The sequence below is a fragment of the Furipterus horrens genome, unplaced genomic scaffold, assembly GCF_987537825.1.
Source record: "Furipterus horrens unplaced genomic scaffold, mFurHor1.1.pri manual_scaffold_4, whole genome shotgun sequence".
Taxonomy (NCBI): Eukaryota; Metazoa; Chordata; class Mammalia; order Chiroptera; family Furipteridae; genus Furipterus; species Furipterus horrens.
The window spans coordinates 98,749,676-98,770,610 of record NW_028327174.1 but is presented as its reverse complement, the minus strand read 5'-3'; the positions used below and the strand labels follow the sequence as shown (position 1 = coordinate 98,770,610).

Genomic DNA, 20,935 nt, shown 5'->3' with positions numbered 1-20,935 from the left:
TTATTTTAAAACTTCCAGCCAAATATCATCCTAATCCCTTGACTTTGCTTCCCCTCACCTGCCAAACTCATTTTGCATTGAAAAGAGAATGGACTTAAGAACCTTTGTGGGTAATAGAAGAAAGAGGAATAAAATCATGTTCGTGCTGAGTAATAATTAAAGATTAATTTGGAATCATTATAGCCATACCTTCAGGGGCCGTGGAAGTCCTGCCAAACCCCCTTAAGGATCTCCAGGAATCATGGGGATGGCTGGTTAATGAGAGATTCTTCCTATGATCCAATACTGCCTCATCTCCTGGAAGACGTCTGTTAGGGAGCATTGGCCAAGTGGATGTAAGCTCCCACCCCACCTAGGCTCTCCGTTACAGATGTGTGAGCAATTTATCCACTCCCAGCCTACATCCACAAAAGGTTTGAAGTACCCTTTGCTACCTTAGCAGCTGTGGAGAGGACACTGGGTTAATGGATCCTCTCTTTCTCATATCTGAGGCTTTGGGAATAAGGGGAACTGGAGCCACACAGGAGAGCTTGATTTCAAGAGGCACAGAGTATTTTCTGTCCATAAACGTTTTCCCTATGCATTCCACATGTATCTCTTCTTGTCCTCTCGCAAATTATCACTAGTCCTGTGAAGAACAATAACATGGACCCCAAGCTCTGAACTGTGTGTTGGTTCATTGGCTTAGATCATTAGACAGGAAGTGGAGGAATTCTGGTGAGAGGTAATGGCAAAAGGGAAGAGCAGGTAAGTGCTAGCAGGGAGGCAGGAACATAGCTTGCTTACTTCACAGTCTGTTTGGAGCCTGACCTATGCAGTGGGCAAGTTGAGCACTTTCTGCTCAAACACTGGGACAAACCAGCAGGCATGGATCTGAGGAACTTTTTGTGTTTCTACAGAAAGATAAGGCAGCCAAGGCAAACACAGCTGCTTCCAAGGCAAGCCGGAAACAGAGATCTGGCTCTGTAATAGGCAAATATGTGGACAGCGGAGGGATTCTTAGGAGGTAAGTCATCCTCTATTTGTTCATGCATTATCTGTTTGTCAGTCTTGTACTCACTGGGACCAGGCCCTGAGCCCATGCTGAGTGCAGACTGGCCCTCGAGAAGTGGCCCTGGTGGGAAAGCCTGGGGTCAGCTGTGCTCACTCCCCTGGAATCTTAGAGGACATATCTCTTCCTGTCCTGACATCCAAGTGGGAGGAACACTGTGCAGAGTGAGCTCCTAGGACAGGGCCTGGTCTTTTCTGTGTACCCCCTTCCCCACATGTGCCTGCACAGAGGGACTGAAGAGGTGCTCTAGATCCTCAGAGGAGAGAGAACAGGAGGGGAAGAGATGGAGTGTGTAGTGTGACAATGCCCTGTTGTCTGCTGAGCGGAATGGATGCTCTCGGTTTTTCAGAGACAAGACTGTTTGAGCTCTAAAGAGCAATTAAAGTGTCCTATGGAACCTCCTATAGTTGAACATTTTACAGGCAAGAATAGGGCCTGTGCTTGGCAGATTCCTTTCAATGTTTCATGTTTAATTAACTCAAAGATGATATGTTTTGTTCCTGTTGGACAACACATGATTGAGTCCCCATAGGAGGGGCTTGTTGCTATTCAAAGAAAGAAGCCAGTCCCCCTCTTCTCCCTCTTGTTGCCACGTACTCCATCCACATCAATGGACACAGAGAGGTAGAGGCAGCCACATCCCTTAGTATTAGATCTGGGAAGGAAGTGTGCATACTTGCCCAGCTAGGAGACACTGAGAACAGGAAGCATGAAATAAACAGGCAAGCAAAGGGAGACAACTCTGGATGTCAGTCATGTCTTTGGACCCGATTGTCATGAATTCCTTTCTAGTAGCTGAACAGCGAGATTCAACTTGGGACCTAAATTTGTGTAATAGTTGGCCTATTGGTTCCTCAGAACTGAATATATTCATTGATTGATTCATTCAACAAGTATTTACCAATTGCCTGCTCTGTAGTAGACCTTCTTTTGAGTTTTGTGATGATTCCAAAGATAAATTGGACATGAGTCCTGCCATTAATACCTATTAGCATGTGCCTACTATGTGCAAGATACTGTGCTCTGCGCTGAGTATGCAGTGCTGAGCAAAACAGGCCCTGTCTCTGGAGGAAGCAGACAACTGAGTGAGCAGCAACTTGTGAACCTGAATCCCACGGCAGGCTTTGGCGCAGGTGACTGCTCGGTATCCCCGCACACAGCATTCGCTGGGAAACCAAAAATGAACTCGGTCACACTAACCTGAAGGTTTTACAGAATGTCAGTAGTGCTTGAAAATTTCCCAAATAAGAAGATTTTTCCAAGAAATGTTTCGTTTCAGGACCATCTCAGTGGCCATACCTTTTTCTGGGTGTAAAACATGCTGCGCGCCCACGCTTGCTCACATGTGCACTCGTGTGTGTAAGCAGAGTGAGAGTGGATGGGAATACTTACCGCATGTGTTGAAAAGCAGATAAACAGTAGGCTTGTTGGAGTATAAAAGAAATTTGTTGGAAATAACACAATCAGCTTCTATTAAAAACTGTGAGTTCATAAAAAGTGGAAAAGCACTTGAATTGCTACAGATTCTTTATTTTATATCAAGGGACCTAAACTAAGTAACCGTTTTTTGTGAGCAAACAATATATCTTAATTTATCTTTCAGAATGTCACTTAACTTCAGAACAATGACACATGCATTTTTTTCCTTCCTACTGTCGGCTTTTAGGAGTAATAAACATTGTAATTCAGAGGGGAAGACGAAGGGGCTTCTCTTCTGCCTGTGCTGTGTCCTGTGCCCACCTTTCTCCTTTGACTCTGTCGCCTGAGCATTTCATCCCCATTCCACTCCCTTCTCCAATCCTTGTGTGTGTGCACACGTGTGTACATGTGTGTGCATATGTGCCTGTGTGTGGAGGGGTATGTGTGTACCAATTTTGGACGAAAGGTCTTTCCTGTCAAATCTTCTGTCCCCTTTAAAATACTCCCCAGCTTCGGTTGTTCACCAAAACCCGAGAGGAACTCCTGTGCCAGGAAGGACATGTGAGGCCTTTGCTCCCCAAAACGCTGAAAGGACAGCCTGTGCAGTGGCCCAGCATCCCTGCCATCTGCTGCTTCTCCTTGTTCTTGATGCTCAGATGCTTCTGGAAGTAGACATGCACTGAGGCCACTTCCTCCTGACTCTGACTTGCAGGTCCCAGAACAAGAAAGAGAAAGGAAGGAGAGGCGAGTCCACATACCCTGCCTGGCTTCCTTCCGACTCAAAGCCTGTGGGCTGCTGCCTCTGAGGCACCTGATTGCGGGGGGTGGGGAGGAGGCTTTGCCCAGAGCAGCGCTGCGCCTCCCTCATATTGCCAAGGGCGGCTTTGCAAGCCTGTCTTTTTTTAATGCATTGCCTTACTTGTGAGGTAGCCAGGGCAGTGGGCCACGTTTTATGGTGAGGAAACTGAGGCTCAGTGTGTTTTCTCTGGGGACACAGTTAATTAGGGCTGGCATTGGGAACAGAGCTGAGGTCATCTGGTTGGTCACCCAGGACCCTTTTTTTCCAGATCTGTTATGCTCCTTCCTTCACACCCTTTTCTTCTCCATCACAGCAGTTCTCACAACTTGTAACAATGTATTGAGTTGTGTCATTGTTGCTTTAGCCCCTCCACTAAGCTGAGCATTTCATAGGACAGGGACTTTGCCCATTTGTTCATGATGGTGGCATTAGCTTAGTACCTGGTAGATCATCATCACCTTCACCATCATCACCTGCGTGATCATCAACCTCATCATCAGACACTCATATAAGTGTGTTCGGTGAATGAACTCAAGAATGCTGGGTCTGGTGGTTCCTTTCCTGGAGCGCTCTGCCCCCAAGGCATGGTACTCTTTCATCCCTTGGAGGAAAAGCTGTGTGGCTTCCATATTGATACACTTCCGTTTTCTTCCTGTTATTCTTTCTTCCCCACCTAAAATAGCCAGTCAGAGGAGGAAGAAGATGTGTTTGGCATACAGAGAAGGAGAAGCTCCCTGGGCCTGAGTGGGTATCCCCTTACAGAAGAGGAGCCACGGGCAGGGGGGCCACTTCCCCGGGCGCTCTGCAGAATCATCTCCATTGAAGAAGACCCCCTGCCCCAGCTCCTGGAGGGCAGCTTTGAGCAGCCACTGAGCAGATGCCGAGAAAAAGAGGAGATCTCCGACCAGGGTGGGGAAGGGCAAAGCCAGCAGGCCGAACCTTCTCAGCCCATGCCCACATCTCCCCGAGGACAGCCTGTTGGAAAGGAAGCTCTGTCCAAGGTAAGGGCACATCCCACTCTGGTGTTAAACACCACCCTGGGCCTGTCCCCCAAGGCAGCCCGGGAAGTCAGATGCGGCTGGTCTTGTGATACAACATATTTGTGTCCTTCCAACACCACCTTCCCCTGCTTAGCTGAGTGTCTTGTTGGGGGACTCGGGGCTCCTGGTAAATTCTTCTTATAACTTCTGATGTTTGCCCCACTCCCTATCCTATGCTCTCTGTTCACATTCAGAATAACACTTAAATCCCATGTCCTACTTGAACTCCCCCACCAGATATTTCTCTAAATTCTGCAGGTAGAAGGAGGCCATCTGAACTATCTCCTCTGGTTCATCGTGATGATGTTCCACACCTTGTTTGTGACCTGGACTTACGAATAGGCTCCTTCAACATCCCTCCCCTGCCATGCACTTGACCCTCTAATACAACTTTAGAAATGTCCACGGAAGTGTGAGAGAGGGTCCTCTGGTCACACTGGGACAGCCCTTGCCACCTTGAGCATTTCCATGCCTGTATCAACATGTGTGACAAGAAGACTTCTCTGGTTACTGTGCAGGACCTTCTTGGCCTCGGTTATCATTCTTGGGCCTGGATTAAGATTCATGCCTACATATCATTCCTCTGAAGGGTGGAATGGTGGAGGCCTTGGGCCCAGGGAAGGGTGGAGAACTGGGTGTCACCCACTGGTGGGTGAGGCCACTCTCCTGATCTGTCAGCATACAGACCTACACATCCAGGCAGTGCACACAGATGGGGTTTTCAGCACCCCACGACTTCCCCCCCATGTGGGAAAGAAGTGTCAAGGAGCCAGAGGTAAAAGGAAAAGGCTAAGCATAGTGTCTGCCATAGTATTTGATCCTCTCAGTCATCTGATGAGGCATCAGAAACGTATTCTTCCTCTAGCAGAAGGGCAAGTGAAGCCCAGAAGGACACAGCCTGGCCCTGCCTTCTAGCCCTGCTTTCACACTTTGTGGCTCCCCCAGGCTGGGCTGCCATCTAGCTGGGGACAGAAACGCAGGCGATGAGGAAATGCGATCTACTGGGAGCCGTGGGACAGCCTCCACAGAGGCTCTGCTCCTGGGACGGTGCTGCGAGGCAGGCCTCCCTGCAGGGCAGCTGAGCCAGGAACTGCTGCCACCCTTCCGGGAAGTAGTTTGGTCAGAAGAACCAAGAACTTCTAAATATCACATCCTTGGAACTGGCACCTCTACTTCTAGCAATCTTTCCTCAGAAACAAGCAAAGTCAGACAAAGACTTAATGCAAGAATGTAAGTGTATAATAGCAAACAACTGAAAAACTAATAGAACATACACAATAGCATATTAATTCAATAAATGTTACACTGCTGTTAAAAATCACATTAAAAAAAATTAGTGACCCAGAGGAATATTCATAACTTAATAATATATGAAAAGCGTAAAATTATAATATCTCATGTCTGTCTCAATAAAACATATGTTCTTTCCTCTATATAGAAAAAAGCCACGAAGAAATGCATCAGAACATGAATAGTGACCACTGCAGGGTAGTAGGGGAGATTATAAATAATCCTTATTTTCCTTCCTAATTCCAAAACAATACACCTGTTACTCTTATTTGTAAAGCTTTTCTAAGTGTGGGAAAGAACAGCAGACCTTTCTCCAGCCCCCTTGTCCCACTCCGGTTGTCTCACTGTGGATTGTTCTCAGAGGGGACACAGGCTAAGTGCATGAACACAAGTTCCAGGAGTTCGCTGTACTGTTCTGCCTGGAGCCGAGGCATCAATCAATGTGTTTCTCTTTGGCCTGTAAAAAAGCCACTGCTCTGTCGGGGGTGGGGGGGGGGGCGGCGGCGGGTTGCAGATCAGGTACAGCCTCTGCAGCCAGGATCCCCTCCTCCCACCCTGGGCCTCTCAGGCCCCACCCCTATGGGGGCCTGAGGATGCAGATTGCTTCTCAGAGTTTCAGTCTCACACAAATTGCAGTTGGAAGTACAGAGGCTGAGCAGGGACAGCAGAGAGCGGATGCCCTTGGTATTGCAAGTAAAGAAATGGGGCAGGGGGCATCGTTTTTAAGTGGGGAGTGTTTTTTTTAGTTTAAATTTCTGTAACTGACCTTGAATTCCTACTTAAGCACTGCATGGAATTGATTTCTCCCCAAAAGCCTGTTAATGGCTTTTCTCTGAAACTCCAGTACTGCTAAGATCTGCTGCCACTCCATTCTAGTATTGACTCCAGGAGAGGAGCTAATTCCCCCAAATCCACTTCTAAATAGATTCAAAAGTTTCCTCATTTGGCCCAGCTGGGCGGGGCCTGAGGCAGGATTCGGAGGAGCAAGCAAATGGATCTCCGGAAGGAATGATGGCTCAGTGGAAAGGGCTGATCCTGTGCAGGAAGGCGGGTCCTTACTGTGCCTCTTGCCCTCAGAGTCTAAGCAAGTCCATTCCCTGCTGGCGTTAAATATCCCAGACTAATGGGCTCGGCTCCCAGCGCCTCCTGCTGCCAGGCAGTGGAGAAGGAGCAGCAGAGATTGGGGGCTTGGGAATGCTCTGCCCAGGGCCTAGCAGCATGGATTCCCAGCCTCCTAGGTGGAGGCTGTCTTGCTTTGCTCCCAGGGCAGATGAGGATCCTGGATGGAAGCTGATGAGATGGGACTGAAGAGCAAAGGGCACGGAGGCATGGGTATCCTCCATCAGTCCAGGCCTTCAATGATGATAGGGCAGAAACTAAAGCTCCTACCCCAGCCCGGGCTGTCTCTGCCCTGTGGCAGAGATAATTCTTCTTCTATTCTGTCTCCCCTCCTTCCTGCTAACACCCCACCTTATCCTCCCTTTGACCCCCTAGAGAATCTCTGCCTCTGCTTTAAGCCCCAGCTCAGAGTGTCTGCTCATGGATGCTTGGCTCCTCCTCCCTGCTCCCAGAGCACCTGGAACATTGTGTTGTGACGGTTGGTTCCGTGCCTGCCTCCTTCACTCCACCATTAACCAGTTCTCCTGCTCCCCCTGCATCTTCAGGCCGCGCACAGGGCCTGCAACACTGCGGGGGGGCAAGTGTTGGCTGAATGGATGTCCTTCCCCCCTGAGGATGCCCTGAGCCCAAAGCTACCTGCATCCCAGGCTGGGTGGCCTCCCAGTGCTGGTGTGCAGGCCAGGTCCCTACTCTCCTCTGGACTCTGTAGGGATGGGTGACGGGCAGGCGGTGGCAGGAGCAGGAGCTAGCGAACATTCTAGCAGCTGGCCAGACTGTCCACCGTCCACAGGAGGAAGGCTGTCCCTCCACCCCAGACCGTCTCTTCAAGATTGTGTTTGTGGGCAACTCCGCCGTAGGCAAGACATCCTTCCTCAGGAGATTCTGTGATGACTGGTTCCCCCGGGGCATGACAGCCACTGTGGGTAAGTTCTCACCCTTAGACTGGGTCCCGTCCCACCTCTGGAAAGGGGAGGTTGTGAGGAGGAGACTGAGGGAGGGACTTGGAGCCCAGTGGGGGAGGCTGTGGGCCCCCAGGGAGAGCAGGCACAGTCTGCTTGCTCCACAGCGAGGCTGGGAGGGACATGGTGAAGTCCACCTCCTGCAGAGTGCTGGCTGCTAAACTCACTCCAGTGGGATGAGACCACTGAAAGCCCCTACGTCCTGCCAGAGAGTAACTGAAGTTGGCAGAGGTAGACTTCAGGCCCCTTGTACCCTTGCTGGGCCTGTCTCTCTTTTATCATCCCTTCCCCACCGTCAGCAGGGCCCTGAATCTTCATGCTCCTGCTGAGCATCCCCCCCTCACACACACAACCCCCACCTCCCCCATGGGCCAGCTGCTTCATGCCCTGCCCCTCCCAGTGTGTGTGTAGACGGGTGGCATGGAGGTCAGTGCCCTAGAAGGCTCCTTTACCCAGCACGTGTCACCCATCCTACATCCCAGGTCTGCTGGGTGACAGCTGGAGTTTACTGTAGAAGTTCATTAGGCCCAGCTACTAGTGAATGATCATGGCTGAGTGTGTTCCCACTCTTGGGTAAAACTTTATTTAGATTGAAGACCTTTTCTCTTCTTCCAGAGTTGCTCATTTTATTGGAATATGTGATAAACCCATAGTCATATTGACTTTTTAGCTTTTACCAAGTTGAATCACTTAAGCAAAAAATAAACCCATTGAGTGCCTACTATGTATCATATGACTGCACTGATGAGTCAACTATATTTGAAAATATGTTGATATGATCTGAATATTTACCATGGGTTTTTATATGCATCATTTCACTCTATCTTGTCATAGTCCTGGGAGGTAAGTATTGTTATCAGCCCAATGGACACAGCAGGAAACTGAGCCCCAGAAAGTTTAAGAGGCTTGTCCACATTGCCATGAGCTGGTTGGTATAGATACAGACCTCCCCATTCCCAGCGCACTCCTTCTGTTCCATTCCACTGTGTTGCTAGTAATATTGAGCTGTACATACTGAGCACCCCGTGGGTTTTGAGGACCCTTTCCTGCCATGGGAGGTGGACAGACATTGGTGCAAGCAGGGGAGGCTGCTGAGGTGCAGTGGAGCACCAGAAGTTCTGGATGTTTATCTCACTCCTGCCACTAACCAGCTATATGACTTCAGGAGGATGTAGTCCCTCTTTCAGCTTCAGCTTTCTCTCATCAGAAAAATGAGGGAAATGAACTGGATCACACAAGACCGCTTCCAAGCCTGAGTCTCTGTCCAGACCATCTTTGACCCTTACCTGTCTGCTAGCTGGCCCCACAGGACAAACTTTTCAGCCCCAGCACTCTTCCTGGGGAGACCCCATGTGTTTCCTCTCATCCTGAACTGGCCCCCTTCCTTCCACTTTCCTCATATAGATGGGTCTCTTCCCACATGCTTCACAGTGACGTTCTTACTGCTGGACCTTTTCTTATGCTGTTTTCACATCTGTTACATCCTCCTGTCCCCTCCCTTCTGCTCCATTCCATCACAAAACTGACAGTACCCCAAGGTGAAGACTTACAACCCTGACAAGAAGAAAGGCAGAGCCCGTGAACTGTGCTCAAAAGAGTCTGGCCTTGTCTGGACTGGAGAAAAATGGCTGGGAGTGAGCCACGTGCTCCAAGTATGGTTTCACAGGATGCAATGGGGTGAATGTGGACTCACCTTCCCCAGAGATCAATCAGTGTGGTGCACCCCCACAAGTCATGACTCAAGCACAGGCTCATGGGAGGCAGGAGGACGGATGCCGAGACCTCAGGCCTTCAAAGGCCCCCTTGCAGGCATGTGCCTGTAGCTACCTTTCATGTCAAAATCAGGGAGTCGGGATCTGTTTACATTTCCAGCTTGTGTCCCCGAGATGGAAGTCTCTAAAAAGAGAAAATCTGATTAATTTGCACTTCCCAGGAGGCCAGTTATGGAAACACCTACAATATAGGAAGAAGAAAACTATCAAAGGTTCCATCAGGAACGCCCTTTATCACACTGTGCAAACTATGCAAGAGCAGCAGCTCAAATCAGTGTCCCCCGCAGGCAGCATGCCTTGCTCTGGTGCACGTGTCAGTAAGCACAGTCACACAGCCAGATGAAAAATGCTCCCTGTAGGGAGGCAGGAGAGCCACAGAGTACAGGCCCTGTAGGGCCAAAGCAGTCCAACCCGAGACGGGAGCTCTAGCCAATCACGTGTCCAGTGCAGCTGCCCCTGAACCATGAACGCAGTACTAATAGACACTCGGCAGCCCCTTCAAGCTCTCCTCCATCATCAAAGGGGGCCTCTGGGCTTCCCCCGCCCTCATAGGAACATGACTGTGCTCGACTCCTGGCTTGTGCATAATGTAAGTTTTACGATACAACCGTGAGCCTTGAGCACCCTGCCTACACCACCTTAGGGCCACACGATTCCTTCAAACGCAGGTGCTTGGGACTTGTGGGTGTCCTAGAGATGTCAAAGGAGTTTTTATAGCACATCAGAGCTCATTTTGCAAATGAGAAGACTGATTATTAGAGACTAAAGCTCTCTAGAACCCAGGACCCTGAGTCCAGTGCTCTTTCCACTGCCCCACATTATGCAATATGCCCCCACCCCACTTTACCCAACATAATGCACTCTGCTCCTTCTTAGATTCCAGCTGAGTTTCTGTCCCACTTTCCATATCCACAGAGAAATCCCTAGTTTTCTTCATGACAACTTGCAGGCACTCCCACAACCTTCTGCTCTAAATGACACCTTGGGCCTGTCTTGTCACCCTTTCTGGAGTTCATCACCCAGCTGTAACCCCCACCATCCCACCACACAGCACACTTCACCGTGACAGGGGCTCCTGATTTCCAGCTGTCATTCAGGAACGAGTTAGATTGCAAGTTGGAGGTCACCTTCATGTGTTCATTGAATGCGACAGCTGAACAGATGCTGAACACCCCTCCATACCCTCCGTCACACCTCAGTTTACAGATGAGGATAGTGAAACCTCCCCAAATGAGATGGAGTCACGTTATCAAGGTCACAGAGCTGGTCAAAGGCAGAACGGAGACAGGAATACAACATGGTCACCTGGCTCCTGGGATGTTAGAACTGGTGGTGGTCTTAGAAGTCAGTGTCATTTGGGCCCTCTGGTACCATGTTACTGTATTGCCTTTTCTATTGAACTTGACTCCTTATGTCTCTACTGCCCCTGTTCCCCACGGACTTATGTGCTTCCTGGACCTGCCTGCCTGAGGCTGCAAAGGGAAGGACCAGTACCCAGCAGGGACTCTCACCAAGCTCACCACAGCACAGAACCCGTTTTTTCCAGCACTCCTTGGTCTACCTCGCCCTCTGCAAGATAAGCACCCTGTCCTCTGGCAAAACATTTAGCCATTGAGGTAGAACAGGACAAGAAGGCAGCGGAGACATGGCTGCGCCTCTGCCTCGAGCCTTTTCACCAAGGAGAGGACTCTGTCCTCAGCGCTCCCCACCTTGGGCTGGCTGGTTTCAGATCAGGCCTCGAAGGTGTGTTGACAGTGGTTGGCATTGTCCTGAGAATGTTGCCAGAAAGTGGGCAGCCCCTTCAGTGTCCCAGAGCACAGACTGGGGAAGCCCTTCCACTTTTAGCTAAGAAGAAAGCTCACCTTAGATTCAGCCCTCAGCCAGTTGTAGTCCACTTGGATGGAAGCACCTAGCCCTGCACTTTCTAGGTAAAATGAAGCTGCCAGGTGTCTCCGTGCCCAGGGTACTGGTGTAAAAAGAAGAATGAGTCTCAGAGCTGGCTTTGCAACACACTGCAGCTGCTGACGAGCTTGGGCAAGGCATGCCATCTCTGGATTCCTGTTTCTTCATCTGTCATAGGTGTGGTGGGTGGGGTGGGCTGCCTGTACGTATCTGTGTGCTTGTGTGTATGTGCATGTGCATAAGTGTATACACATGCATGCAAGTGCATGTGTTCGTGCATACTCACGCGCGCGTGTGTGTGTGTAGGTGACTCACATGGATGTCACAGGGGAGCACTGTAAGGATGGAGAGAGAGCATATCAAAGCTAGAAATATCAAGCATTCAACCAATGAGTCAAATCGCTCTTCTCTGTACCCAAATGTACTCTGCCTCTGGCTCTCATCGTGAAGCACAGGGCCTCTAAAGTCATTCAAGGAGTGGTGACCTCCTCGCTCTCTTCCACTCATGGGCCCCAAGACTCTGGCCTCTGCCTGGGGACAATGGCTGGGATGACCTTTTCCATCCATTACCTCCTTGTCTGTTTTGTCTCTTCTGTCTTTTTTGGTACACGCTGCTATTGTTGTTCCTCTCTAAGCCCTCCAGGGTGAGGACCTCAGAAGCTGGGCCTTTTTTGGAGGTGATAGGAGATGCCCTGTGTTTCCAAGATCTGATACCTTAAGGGGCAAAGAGTTCTGGAATCTCATTAAGCATTTGTGAACATTCTTAAAATGTCAGAAAGAGGAATATCTGTTATCAAAGAAGTTCTGAGAGCTGCTGTGGGCACAGAACAAATGTTTCTGATCTTATCCCCTCTCTCTGTGATCTGTGACTTCAAGGAGGGTCACTGCCTCAGAGAGACAATACAAATGGCCCAGTGGCTGGGATTAAGAGCTCTAATCCCACCTCAAGGGTGAATGCTGCCTTTGATTCCCTCTCCCTCTTCTTTCTTCTCTTCATGCCCTCCCTCCACCTGCCACCCCCTCCCATCCTCCTGCTCCTCCATATACCTTTGAAGTGGCTGATGGAAGTCTGAAAGTATGATCCATCCTCAGGGATATTTGAACTCTATTAGGGGAGCTTTGAAAATGATTTTAGAGAGAAAGGAAAGAAGGAAGGAAGGAAGGAAGGAAGGAAGGAAGGAAGGAAGGAAGAAAGAAAGAAAGAAAGAAAGAAAGAAAGAAAGAAAGAAAGAAAGAAAGAAAGAAAGAAAGAAAGAAAGAAAGAAAGAAAAGAAAAGAAAGGAAGGAAGGAAGGAAGGAAGGAAAGAAGGAAGGAAGGAAGGAAATTTTTTAGGATAGTCTTTTATTCTCCATCTTTACAATGAGGGAGTAATTCATGAATAACAATTATCTTTGCATTGGCATATTGCTTTTACATGTGTGATCTCATGTGAACCTTATTATAGTATCCCTATAGAGGGTATGGATTATATTACAGTGGAGAGCCTGCAGTTCAGAGAGGTTAAGTGATTTGATGATAAACAGCAGAGACAGAATCGGGTCTCATACCTCCCTGTCCAACGCTCTGTCCATTTCCCATATCACCTCCCAGGAGCTACACAGGAGGGTTGTCACCTTTGGCCTTACGTGACTCCAGACATGTTGGGGCATCATGTTCTGATTTGGAAGTAACAGGCCCATTCCACCTGCAGGCATCGATTACCGTGTGAAGATGGTACATGTGGGTGACTCTCAGGTAGCCCTGCAGCTGTGGGACACGGCCGGACAGGAGAGGTGAGGAGCCGACCCTGACATAACCCTGCCTCTTCCATTCCCCTGGTGGTTCTGATGGGCTGGGCTGCAGAGGGGAGACCATGCCCCCCTGACTGGCGTTTCTGCGGTGGCAGGTACCATTGCATCACCCAGCAGTTCTTCAGAAAGGCCGATGGTGTCATCGTCATGTATGACCTCACAGCCAAACAGTCCTTCCTGTCAGTCCGGCAGTGGCTGAGCAGTGTGGAGGTGAGCCGGTGACCTCCTAGGGGTGCTTCGCTGGCCTCCTGACTTTTCTTTCTTCTCTGCCGTTCTCCTGCCTGGCCCTCTGCCCTTTCAAATCCTGATCAGTACCCACCTTCTCCAAGAACAAACCGCTTCAGGCATGCGTGCAATTGTTTACACAAGTGCCAGTATCAAGCTGGCTACTGGGGACCCTAAAGTGACCAAGACAGACACAGTCTCTCTTCCGATGGATGGGACATAAAAAACACAGATTCCACCAATAATTATGTCATTATGATTTCAGTAAGTGCTATGAATGAGTGGGACAGGATTGGGGGGCGGGACACAGAGTAGAATGTCAAGGACGGTTTCCCTGAGCAATGGCTGTTTCAACTGAGTCACAACTGTGCTGTTTCCTCATCCTCACCACCACCTCCCCCACCCCCTGCATTTTTCTAGCTCCAGTGGGCCCAGCTGTGCCCCACCCAAGAGTGGCACCACACAGTGTTTTGAGGTCTCAGTCATAATCCTTCATACGAAGGAAGGTTGATCTACAATATGAGGACCCCAGGCTCACCCCAAAGTCCCCCTAGGCAGGGCCCACAAGCAACATCACTCTTATTTGAATCCTGGATTATCTATAAGGCTGTACCTCTTGACTTACACTTGCAATATGTCCTGTTTTACTTTCTCGTCATCTGCATAGTCTTCCTTTACCGCTCGAATACAAATTTCTCAAGGCCAAGGGCAGAGTGGGCAAGCCACTTAACTTCCTTTAACAGGGCCTCGCTGATTCATTCACAAAGCAGTCCAGTAGGATGTTCCGGTTTCTTCCACCAGCAGGATGCACGCATTGTTCATTTATTTGTTCAGAACAGTGCCAGCCACTCTTCTAGGGTATGGGAATCAGGGCGGCAGGTAAATGAAACAATGCTCCTGTTCTCGCGCAGCTTACCTTCAACCCTCCGTCCATGGCTATTAGACCTTGCATAGACCCCCTCACCAGTTATCACAGTCACGCTGCGGTAAAGGGCAGGGTGGCCGGCTTGGATCCGTGCTGCACCCTGTGCTTCCTGGGAACTGAGATGCATGTTTGTCATTGTAACCCCGTGTTTGCAGGGGCCCCACAGAACTAGTGCTCAGCTGCTGCTGGGCACGTGAATGGGCGCCATATCGCTGTGCAGTCAGAATCCTGGAGCTGTTCATTTCTTCGTCCTGTTGTCCCTAACATGTACGATTCCTCCCACCATAAGCTGTTGCTCCTATCGTTTGGACTGACTGGGCTGCTCCTTTCTCTACTCTTCATCCACATTCTTCTCATTTCCCCCAAAATAAGGTACAAGAGTGGAAGTCAGATTCAAGGGGCTTCTCAGAAATTTGCTTAATAAAAATTATTTCTCAAAATTACTGAGCCTAAAACACTTACAGAGAAAATGCACATTTTGAAATGTAGTGAATGGCTCTACACCAGGCTAATAATGAAAGCCAACAGTATAGAAATCTAGAAGTTGTTCCTGTTTAAACTTCAGGATTTCAGGCTTTTTTTTTTTTCTTTTGACAGCACCCGTGATTTAGCTTCCTCCTGGAAATTAAGCACCAGCAGAGACTTTAGTGCTTACCTGGCCCAGGGTATCTCAGACTTTCTCTGTTGGAACCCTGAAGTCAGAGTGGCACTCCCCAGGGACAGGGGCGGGGCAAGGAAAGGTGCCACTATCACCGTTCTGGGCCCCTCAGCCCCCATGTCAGTCAGAGCCACTCTGCTTCTTTCAGTTTGGTATATTGGAGGCCCAGCCACAATTCTGCTAGATAAGAGGGTTTCCTTTTGACAATCACTGAGCTAAGATAGCCCTCTCATTCTCTAATTAAGAAATTGCGGCCATGACTTTGGGGAAAAAAGGTCACCCCTTTCTTCTCCCAGCCACACACATTTTTTTCTTTTTTAATGACAGTTTACATACACTATTATACTAGTTTCAGGTATAAAACATAGTGATCAGATATTTATATAGCTTATGAAGTGGTCACCCCGCTAAGTCTAGTACCCATCTGACACCGTGCAGTTACTACAATATTACTGGCCATGTTCCCTGTGCTGTATTTTTCATCCTGTGACTATTTTGTTACTGCCATTTTATACTTCTTCACCGTTTTTTTTACCAATCTTCCCAATTCCTTTCTCATCTGGTGACTGTCAGTTTGTCCTCTGTATCTGTGAGTTTGTTTCTGTTTCGTTTGTTAGTTTTTTGTTTAGTTTACACATGTAAATGAAATCATGTGGTGTATGTCTTTGCTGTCTGACTTATCTCGCTTAGTGCAATGCTCTTTAGGCCTATTCCTGTTGCCTCAGATAGCAGGACTTCTTTCCTTTTTATGTCTGAGTAATATTCCATTGTCTAAATGTACCATAGTTATTTTCTCCACTCATCTACTGATGGACACTTAGGTTGCTTGCTTATATCTTGGCAATTGTAAATAATGCAGCAATAAACACAGGGGTACATCTATTCTTTTCAATTACTGTTTTGTGTTCCTTCAGATCTATATCCAGAAGTGGAATTGCTGGGTCATAAAACAGTTCTATTTTTAATTTTTTTGAGAACCCTTTATACTATTTTCCATAGTGGCTGCACCAATCTTCATTCCCACCAATAGTGCATGAGAGTTCCTTTTTCTCCACATCCTTGCCAATACTTGTTTGTTGATTTATTGATGATGGCCATTCTGACAGGTGTGAGGTAATACCTCACTGTGGTTTTAATTTGTATTTTCTTGATGATAAGTGATGTTGAGAATCTTTTCATATGCCCTCTGTATGTCCTTTTGAGACAAATGTCTATTCAGGTCCTCTGCCCATTTTTAATCAGGTTACTTATTTTTTATTTTTTGGTCTTAAATTTTGTAAGTTCCTTATATATTTTGGATATTAACCACTTATCACATATATTTTTGGTGAATATCTTCTCCCATTCAGTAAGTTGTCTTTTTGTTGTTGATGTTTTTCTTTGCTGTGCAAAACCTTTTTGTTTTGATGTAGTCCCATTTGTTTATATTTTTTCCTTTTGTTTCCCTTGCCCAAGAAGACATATCGAAAAAAAATACTACTAAGAGCAATGTCCAAATATTTCCTAAGTTTCCTTCTGGGAGTTATATCATTTTGAGTCTTACATTTAAGTCTTTAATCCATTTTAAGTTTTTTCTTGTAAGTGATTTTCATTCTTTTGCATGTGTCTGTCCAGTTTTCCCAACACAATTTTTTGAAGAGATCGTCTTTACCCCATTGTATGTTCTTGCCTCCTTGATCATAGATTAATAGACCACAAAGGCATGGGTTTATTGCCGGGCTTTCTATTCTGTTCCATTGATCTGTGTTTGTTTTTTGTGCCAGTAGAATATTGTTTTGATTACGCTGACCTATAGTATAATTTGAAATCAGGTACTGTGATACCACCAACTATGTTTTTTTTTTCTTAAAATTGCTTTGGCTATTTAGGGTCTCTTGTGGTTCCACATAAATTTTAGGATTATTTGCTCTTGTTCAGTGAAAAATGCCATTGGTATTTTGGTAGGAATTACATTAATCTGTAGATTGCTTTGGGAAGTATGGACACTTTAACAGTGTTAATTCTTTCTATCCATGAGCATGATATATGCTTCCATTTATTTGTATCTTCTTCAGTTTCTTTCTTCATTGTTTTATAGTTTTCTGAATATAGATCTTTTACTTCCTTGGTTAAATTTATTCCTAGGTATTTTATTCTTTTTGATGAAATTGTTAACAGTATTGCTCTCTTAACTATTTTTCTGGTTGTTACTGGTGAGTAAAAATATAACCAATTTTAAATATTAATTTTTATCCTATTTTATTGAATTTATTAGTTTTAATAGGGTATTTTGTGTGTAATCTTAGAGTTTTCTATATATGGTATCATATCATCTGCAAATGGTAACAGCTTTAGTTCTTTCTTTGCAATTTCATTGCCTTTTATTTCTTTTTCTTGTCTGATTGCTATGGCTAGAACTTGCAGTACTATGTTGCATAAAAGTGATGAAAGTAGATGTCCTTGTCTTGTTCCTGGTCTTAGAAAGAAAGCTTTTGGCTTTTCATCATTGAGTATGATGTTAGCTGTCAGATTGTCATATATGTCCTGGCCACAAACATTTAATTGTCCCTCGTTATCTGAATTTTTATATATACTGGAGCTAGGCAGAAGCAGTTAAAATAGTCTAGGTTTGATAGGAATGAATGGACACTCATTTATGGAACTGACCTCTCAGCCATCATTAGGGGATATAGTTTCTAAGTCTCCTGTTTTACACAGAGAGCCTGGGATTTAGAAGGAGAATTGGAAGGTCAGGTTGAATTTGTTGCTGATGATGGAGGTGAAGAAACATCAGAGAGCCATTGTCACAGCTTGAAGCATGAGTTCAGTCATCTTCAGAAAAAGTGTGCGATGTGCTGGATGTCTAGCATGTTCCTTTATGGGGTGGGGCTGAAAAGCATCATCAGCGTGGGCCCGGTAGGAGTCCCAAGAAGCCCTAGTGTCTCTGCGGGCTCAGGAAGCCAAGCTGAGATGGCAATTCTACATGTAGTTAACTAAAAATTATCTGTGTATGGATGGGGCTTTTTTGTATAATTTATAGTTTAAGTTCTCCTTTATTTAAATTAGCAAAAGGTACAGTTAAACTCTAAATGACTATTCCAAATGTGGATGAACCTCAGCATCACCTGTGGAGCATTTAGACAAAACAGGTGCCAGGGCCTTCTCTCTGAGAGAGAATGATTCATGGCCTGGAAATAAATAAATAAATGGCAGTTTCCCAAGTGATTCTCAGGCACCATGGTTCCCAGCTGAAACAAGTGCTTCTCCAGTTCTAATAGACATAGACAACTTCTGGACATTTTGTTAAAATGTTGAATATGGCTCAGCAGGTCTGGGTTGGGCCTGAGATGCTGCATTTCTTACAAGTGCTCAGATGCTGCTGATCTAGGGACCACACTTTGAGACTCTAAGTTTTTATTCAAAGATGTCCATGCCCTTCAACAAGAATTTTCTGAGTGTCTCCTGAACGCCCAGCACTTGCAAGCCACTCCTGAGGAGGGACCCAGTTTGGTGGCCTGGCGTTTCAAGATTAAGTGCAGAGCACTATGTCACATGGCAGACTATGTGTCGAAGGTGTGGAACGGTGGCATCATAAATGCAGTAATTCTCAAGATTCTTGAAATGCTAACTTATTCTGCGTTGGCAACCATCAATCAGAGGTGTCAGGTGATAGATTAAAACTTGACACCTAATTTGATTGAGGGGAACTGAAAATAATCAGTACTTTATATTTGTGGAGCACCTTATTTTTCCATAGAGCTTTAAGCACTTTGCTGACTCCCTCACCTGGAGAAATGAGAGTGGAGGGGGAGCTTTAATAACAGACTTCAGGTTCTGAAGCCTTATTATTAAGTGAATGCTGGCCAGCTGTTCTAAGTGCCCCTTCCTCCCACAACCCTTAAAGCAGTACAAGAAGAAAGAGCTAAAATTGTCCCAGATTTCACATGGCAAAGACTCACTCCTGGAAGAGGCTCTGTGGTGGGAACAGATGCTTTGGGGGAGATATGGAGGTCCCTGTAAAGGAAGTTCTTACCATCATCCCAGCTTGGCCACTTTCTGGCCATGAGATTGTGGCCAGTCACTGAATGAAGGAGTAGACCAGAGGTTCTGCAAGGCCCCTCCCTGCCCCTAAATTCTATAGAGTATGGCATTTGACTCCCTTGGGGGTGGGCAGGATGGGCCAGGAATGTGTGCACATCAGAGGACCCTAGAGGATCCTTGCATCCCAGAGGGAACCCACATCCTTTGGCACAAGAGAACAACCTTGCTTTATGAGTTGGAAATATCCGGCACCCATGACTGTTCTCATACCTCACTCTCCCTTGTCCTTCCCCCCTGGGTAGCTTTACCTTGCCTGCAGGTCTTCTGCAGAAGAGGCTCAAACTGGGCCCACACACACTGTGTGGTGATTCTCCTGCCATTTTACATTTTCTATGCACCTTACAGGAAATCAAAGCAGTCATTCCTGCAAACTCAGCATTCCCAACCCTCCTCTACCTCCTTCTCATCTCTGCTGCTGGAACTGCCTTAACCAGTTCAGTCTAAAGAAGTGTAGTTGGGCTCTAAGGGCCTCGTTTTTAGGCCATGGGACACACTGGACCTCTGAAGACTTTGGAGCCCGTATCAGATAGAGAAAATAAAATTCAGTACAAGACAGATTTTTGGTCCCCAGTGTCTGCAGCCCTGGCATGTTGAACTTCTATTTAAAATGTTTTGTTGGGTCATTTATTAAAAAAATAAAATAAAATAAAGTATTTTCGTATAAAAAAAAATGTTTTGTCGTTATATAGCACTATATTGTTAGACCTGTAAGTCAAGGAAGTGGAATATGACTGATATTGTTAAGCCAACAAGACCAGTGTCTTTGAGCTGGGAAAAAACTTGGAGATTAATCCAATGCAGCCTGTTGTTTTATAGATGAGAAATTGTGAGACCCAAGGAGAGGAAGTGACTTGTCCAAAGGCACCCATGGCTTGTCAGATGGCACAGCCAGAACCAAAAGCTAGGGCTTTGCCACTGCATTATGCTTCTCTCTCGTCACATGGCCCATGGTTGAAATCTGCTTCAAAAAAATAGGTGTTCATTTCTTTTTCAGTCCTTCCAGCTTTGGTCTCAAAGCAGAACAGTTCTTCGACTGAAAGGGGTCAGGCCCACTTTCCTCTTCTCTTGCGGACTGCTGGTTAATTCTCATCTGTGATCTTTGTTGTTGGTGACAATGTGCAGCACAGAGCAAAAAATAGTAGCTTGATTTTTCTCCACATTCCAAGTTGAGCTTGAAGTGCTGGCAGTTTAAACAAACTACACAAATAAATCTTGTTTTGACTCATAGTCCAGGGGGTGGATAAATATAGAAACCCCCAAGATATAATTTTGCAGTCATTTTTTTCTTAGCATAACTGCATGCTTTAATGTGCTGAGAAATTTTTCTTCTGGCTCCAGAGAAATAGCAGCACTATCCCGGCTAAGTGCTTTTCTTGCCTCTCAGCAAATAGATATTAACACATATACACACACATACGAACACATACACACTACAACCAACCAAACCCAACAGCTGCACATTCAGAGCTGAATGTCAGTCTTCTGCTCCAAACTGACAGCCCTTGTTATTTAAAGTCAGAGATGCGTAATCTTTTGAATTCCAACTAGTCTGTCTTCCAACAAGCTCAAGTTCACAGAAAGGCAACTAAAGTGATCAAAGGTGTAGAGAGACTTCTGTACCTAAGTCAGAGGACAGAAACCAGTGTTAAGAGGCCTATTTTCCAGCTCAGAGAAGTGAGGAGCAAAGAGGAGTGGTGAGGGCAAGCCCCACAGATGGACAGCAGATCCAGTTTTGAGACAGGTCTCCTGCAGAGTGTGCGCCTAGCTAATGGGCTTTAGTTCCTTCTGTCTGACCTGGCATGCCGAAGGGATTTTGCCAACATCTATAGAAATGTCAACAGCGGTTTGGCAGACCTTAGACTTGTTCTCCAGAGGAGGTGGTCTTTGGACTTCTGAAAGGAAGTA

At 46.7% G+C, this 20,935-nt stretch overlaps 1 protein-coding gene across 1 annotated transcript in view; it reads left to right on the top strand.

The window, feature by feature from the left end:
• Nucleotides 1-20,935, top strand: part of CRACR2A (calcium release activated channel regulator 2A) — a 130,535-nt gene that overhangs the window by 102,375 nt on the left and 7,225 nt on the right. The window contains exons 12-16 of the mRNA XM_090273856.1: nt 900-1,006; nt 3,952-4,270; nt 7,509-7,641; nt 13,043-13,124; nt 13,238-13,352. Of these exons, the coding sequence (XP_090129982.1) occupies nt 900-1,006; nt 3,952-4,270; nt 7,509-7,641; nt 13,043-13,124; nt 13,238-13,352 (756 nt within the window). The remainder of the gene's footprint in view (nt 1-899; nt 1,007-3,951; nt 4,271-7,508; nt 7,642-13,042; nt 13,125-13,237; nt 13,353-20,935) is intronic.